The sequence below is a fragment of the Cynara cardunculus genome, unplaced genomic scaffold (genome assembly GCF_001531365.2).
Source record: "Cynara cardunculus var. scolymus isolate 2C unplaced genomic scaffold, CcrdV1 Un_Scaffold_3767, whole genome shotgun sequence".
Classification (NCBI taxonomy): domain Eukaryota; kingdom Viridiplantae; phylum Streptophyta; class Magnoliopsida; order Asterales; family Asteraceae; genus Cynara; species Cynara cardunculus.
In genome coordinates this window covers 28,008-33,740 of record NW_020201605.1, presented here as the reverse complement: position 1 = coordinate 33,740, position 5,733 = coordinate 28,008, and the positions used below count along the sequence as shown (strand labels likewise).

At 29.1% G+C, this 5,733-nt stretch overlaps 1 protein-coding gene across 1 annotated transcript in view; it reads left to right on the top strand.

Annotated features, from left to right (window-relative positions):
* The window catches only part of LOC112503768 (glucan endo-1,3-beta-glucosidase 13-like), a 9,250-nt gene extending 6,754 nt beyond the window's left edge, over positions 1 to 2,496 (top strand). Inside the window, exons 2-4 of the mRNA XM_025107771.1 lie at positions 649 to 981; positions 1,214 to 1,244; positions 2,211 to 2,496. Of these exons, the coding sequence (XP_024963539.1) occupies positions 649 to 981; positions 1,214 to 1,244; positions 2,211 to 2,298 (452 nt within the window). The 3' untranslated portion in view covers positions 2,299 to 2,496. The remainder of the gene's footprint in view (positions 1 to 648; positions 982 to 1,213; positions 1,245 to 2,210) is intronic.
* The last annotated feature ends 3,237 nt before the right edge of the window (positions 2,497 to 5,733 follow it).

Sequence of the window (5,733 nt, the reverse complement as noted above, 5' to 3'; positions counted from 1 at the left end):
AATTCAATAATGAAGTAATTTATATTTGGTTTAATAATATAATTTTCTTATAAAGATAATAATTAATTATTTTGTTAAAACTTGATATTTATCTTAATTATATTTTGGATTTTTTATATTTTAAAATAAGATGTTTATCCTCTATTTGATTATGTTTACCCGTAGTTAGTTACACGAATTCAAACATGGAGCTTCAATAAGTTGTACTTATAAATAATTTACTTGTAATCTTGGATTTTAAGTAATATGCATCAATAAACAGTACTTTATGTATAAAAAATGGTTTTTAAGAATTTTTGTTAAATGTTTTATAATATAGTATAGATATATAAATGCAAAATTTTATCTAAATACGATTGTGAAAACTACAAATGACGTCTTTTAGTGTTTTTTGTTTTTTTTGTTTCGCATTTTAACAAGTTAATGTTTAGTTATCAACAATAATGTAGGTTTTAAATAATATGAGTATTATTGTTATACAAGTTTTCAAGGGACAAAGTTGTCCATTTATAATCTTTATTTTAAATACCACAATTGCATCTACTTGCTCTTTTATTTATTTATTTCCGGGATCATTCTTAAAAAAAATACATTAATTATCGTAAGATACTTTCTAACAAAGTCATATTACGTTATGATTTTTTGTAGATGTCGTTATGGTAGGGGCAATAAGGGTAGAAGATAGGGTGGAGGAGACATTATTGTCGCCACCGGAAGGTAATATGACGTTTTTGGATGGTACAAACTGGTGTGTGGCCTCACCTGGTGCAACCCAATATGATCTACAAAGCGCATTAGACTGGGCATGTGGGTTAGGCATGACCGATTGTAGTCAGATCCGGCCTGGAGGCCCATGCTACCAACCTGACACACTGTTTTCCCATGCCTCTTTCGCTTTTAATAGCTACTACCAACAGAATGGGAATTCAGATGTTGCTTGCAATTTTGGAGGCAGTGCTACCTTGACCAAGAATAATCCAAGTAAGTTTATTTATGTATCAAAATCATCAAATCCTAAAATTAGACCAAACCGAACAAACCAATTAATTTTTTGGTATTTGTTTTGTTTTAAACATAATTGGTCAAAAAAACCGTTATTTCTCCTTTCACGTCAAAAGAGTCAAAATCGAATTGTGTTCAAAATCAAATAACTGTTGTTTGTCTACAAAATGTATCAAGTACACTAATTCATTTAATTTGTTGTAAATGACAGGCTATGGGAAATGCGTTTACGCTGCATCTGGGTAAGCTTCATTCTTTATACTTGTTTTCCGTATATTTGGTCCAACTTCAAAATAATTTATAAAACGTAATTTTATTAAAATTCATTTTTTCAAGAATTTGATGATCATGTTTTGAGTTATATTCAGGCAAGGTTCAATTTGTTTTCAATAATCGTATGTTCTCTTATCATTCTTTCTTTGACATAAAGCCAACAAACATCAACAAGATGAAATGGTTTGTCTGCCCCACCAAAACTTGATTGAAACACATCTGACAAGAAATTTTATGTTTTGATTTATGAACTTTTAACATTTTAATTATTGAATCAAAAAAGTCCGTGAAAACTTTTTCTCGAACAATGAGACGGATTTGGGGGCCTATTTTAAACCTTATAGATATATAGTAGATTGATTCCGGACTCCTGGCTCTAATATTTATATCAACAAACATTTAAGAGGGTGTTTTTTGTATCGTTTTTGAATTTGAAAGCGTTACCCTGCACAATGTCCAATAATCATAATTAAATATTTAGTTGCAAGTACTGGCTCTAGTTAAGCAGCTGACATTTACTTTTATATAATTAGTTTTTATTGTAACAACTTTTTATGTTATTTTCAAATTTTGGTAAAATAATAATAAGTAAATACATTGCTACTTTTAAGTTGTTATAACCATATTTCTGACACATTCAAAATTTGTTAAATCATACGTGATATATCTATATCATATAAAAAGTTATGATTATGTAGTACAAATTTTCAACAATTATATTTATCTTGTGTACCGTTTCTATATAGGGAGTTGATGGTCAACAACCACTACATAATCTTTTGTCAATTATTTGGTTTGTACATAAATTAATTGTACCATGTGACTAACATGTTCAATATCTAATAAATACTTATATCAGATAATATTTATAAAATATAACAGTTCAATTTTCTTTTAGATTTTTATTTATTTTTTATTTTTCTTACTCCTACTAGGCCAGCAAAATCTGGAGGGGGATTGGTATGGAGGTTGAATTGGTGGAAAAGTGGTGGGATTTTATTGCTTTTGTATATGGGAAGTTAACAATGCATTAAAAGGTAGGATTGAGTTATGGTGTCTTTGATCTTGTTTTAGAAATCTTATTATATGTAATTTTTGTTAGATACTTTTGAAGCAAATCAACTTTTATTTTCGGGTTTCGAGTATTAATAAGGTTTATGTTTCAGATTTGATGGTGTTAGTTTTCATTCTTGGCGTTCGTGTTATTTGAAGCATTGAAAATGAAATGAATTATGAATACGAAGGGAATTGGACCATTTGTAAACAAATAAACTTTTAGTGGTTTTGTTTACCTTATTTATGAGCTTTGGGCATGTTAGTTTTTTTTTCTTGCTTATTGAGTTAAGTGACACTCGCTCATAATTGGAAATAACTGAATTGGATAAGTCATCATGTATGTGTGCACATTGAATTATTTTATTTCAGACGGGTCTTAATAAGAAAATAACAAACATCTCATTGGATTTATAATGTTGTTCTTTTTAGGATTTGTGAGCATTGTTTAGCCTAATCTAAACTTCATATCTATCATGGCATCGAGTGATATTTCTTCGACTTTTATGGCACTACATGAAATCAGACTTTTGTCGCAGGCAAAAGTCATCAAATTCGTTGGCGGAAGTCCCTAACCTTTTGCCTTGAAGTTGGGTTGACAAAGACTATTGACTCAGCGTAGCCCATTAATGAGACTTTTGCTAACAAAAAACAAGACTTTCACTTAAGAAGTTGTCAAAAAAATTCGATTTTGATCGAACTTTTTATCGATGGAAAATTACGTTAGGAGAAGTGTTTTTCATTTCTTTTAATTAGTATTTATTTTAAAATTCTTATATATATTTTTTATAATTGATCTTATCTTAGTTTTGAGGAAATAAATAGATTCGATTTGCTGAATTTCATTCTCTGAATCAAAGGTTTTCATGGTATCATACATCAATCAAGTTATTGAGTCATCTTCTATCTAAAAAACCATGTGTGAAACATTGGATTTTCACAACAATGGTCATTGATGAATCCAATAATCACATACAATCATCTCAAATTCAATTTGATCCATTTTCACAAATTAGATCCTCTTCCTCCCCCTGAATCCTACTGTTTCATCATGAAATTAAAACAAAAAAAACTAACCCAACAAATCAAAGACAAAAGTATGATATAAGGGTAGGATGTATGTAGACAGAAGTGGACCTAGACTTTCTTTTTTCAAGTAGTGATAACATTTGACTATAAAAAACTAAGATATTGATATTTTTTACAAAATCATCATTGGTATGCTAGTTAGTTATTTGCTTTTCATGTATAAGATCCAGTGTTCGAGTCTTTTACTGCAATTTTTTTTCCAGAAACATAATAAATATGAAATTAAAAGCTAAAAACAGAGAAAATTACATAAACGGTATTCGAACCCACATTTCGGGTAGGAGAAAAGCCATGCAAACCAACTCTATCAAGAGATCCATGTGTCATCATTGTAGCTTTAAACGATTACACACAACTAAACGATACAGTAACACCTTTCACGACTCATAATTTACACTACGACTGTGGAATGAAGCAGTAGTCCGTGCCACACTATCCAATTATGTACGCGTCTATGTACACAAAATCTTGCTTCTACCTAAAGGATAGAGAGGTTTCCATGAAGACACTGACAGCAAAACAAAATTCAAAAAAAAAAAAAACAAGCAAACACGCTACATGTGAGAGTGGATGCAAATAAGCAGGCATGCAACTTAAATTAAGTTAGGTAACGTTTGTTTTTTAAGAGTTGCTGAAGTCTAAAGTCTGATTTCACTTCTGATTTATAAGAGTTGGTTCTAAAGTCTGAAATCCGGATAAGTAAAATTGGTTGTTTTTACATCTGAAGTCTAAAATCTGAACCGGTCAAACTAATGGAAAAATATAAAAGATAAATAGTTTTTTTTTACAAAAGTATAAAAGATAAATAGTTTTTTTGCTAACAGATATCTTTTAGCCCCCAAAATAAGAACCATTTGATAGAGGACATATTAGGATTAAGAAGTATTAAAAGATACGTTTACCACTTAAAATTTCAGAGAACATTTAGAGTTTTTAAGCTCTTATTTTAAAAATAAAACAAACGTTTTTAATATTCAAACGTCTGAATGAATTAGATTTCAGAAGTATTAAATGGTAATTTTAAAAAAACAAAAACACCCTTAATCATTTTACTTGACAAGATCATAATGGCGCACCCAAATCAATAAGCACAATTATTAGGATAGCATTTTTACAACATCTATAAGAGATTTTCTAAAATAGAAATAAAAATGAGATTTTAAGATAATCTTTTGTTTTAACAACTTCAAGATTATCAAAATTAAAAAAGTATGAGAGAGATGTGAAAAATTTCTCCTTAAAAATAATTGTTTAGGAGAGAAAATTGGTTTTTTTTTTTTTATTATTCTCACTATTAAGAATTCTTGAATTAAATATTCTTTTGAGAAAACATTGTATTTTATTAAATATATTGAATTTTTTAATTATATAATTAATATTATTATCTTTAAAATAAAGAAGGAATTAAAGTTAAATGTTATTTTATTTTTGAAGATTTTGATTTTTAATTTTCTATTTTAAATAAAATTTTAAAAAATCTTTAAAAGATGCACTTAGCTTTAAGAAAGGTGGTTAATAGATGTATTTGTATGCACATCATAAATTCCCTTAGCACACATTACATCATAAATTCCTTTAGCACACATTACAACATAGTCAGTCTTTTTTCTTCTTCTCAATTTCCTCATTGTATTACAAATATAACCTTAAATCAGAATACAACTTTATAGGATTAGCTCAATTAATAATAAAATTTGTATTTTGATTATCCTCCTTAGAGGTTACCGGTTCAGGTCCTGCAAGATTGGCCCTAGGGACTTTTCGATTGTTCTCCAGAACATTTGAGATTTGTTGAGGTGTATACAAGTTGGCCACGATACAAGTTTGAATTTAAAAAAAAAATCTGAAATATACAATCATTATCTAATGTTATACGTGGCTGGAGCTATGATGGCACTAAACTATTCACTGAGGTTGTTCATCGGTTGACATTTATTGGATGTGAGGGGAATCGAACCAATTCAATCATTCATTGGATGTTGGATTTTGCCAACCGATCTGATCCGATTGACGTTGGATGACTGATCAATCCAATACAATGGATGATTGGATCGGTTCGGTTCCATCCATTGTATACTTTTATTGGATATCCAATGGATGATTTATTAGGTTTGGGTCCATCCGATATGTTAATTCAATCTAATTCTCCAACAATGATACAAATTGATTAATCATTTTTAATATGTGTTAAAACAACATAAGGGAAGTTAAAAATTCAAAACCTCACATAAAACAAATTCCGATTTAAGCAATTTGAAAATAAATTAATTGGATGATAGTTGGATGATAGTTGGATGGACAATTGGATGGTCATCG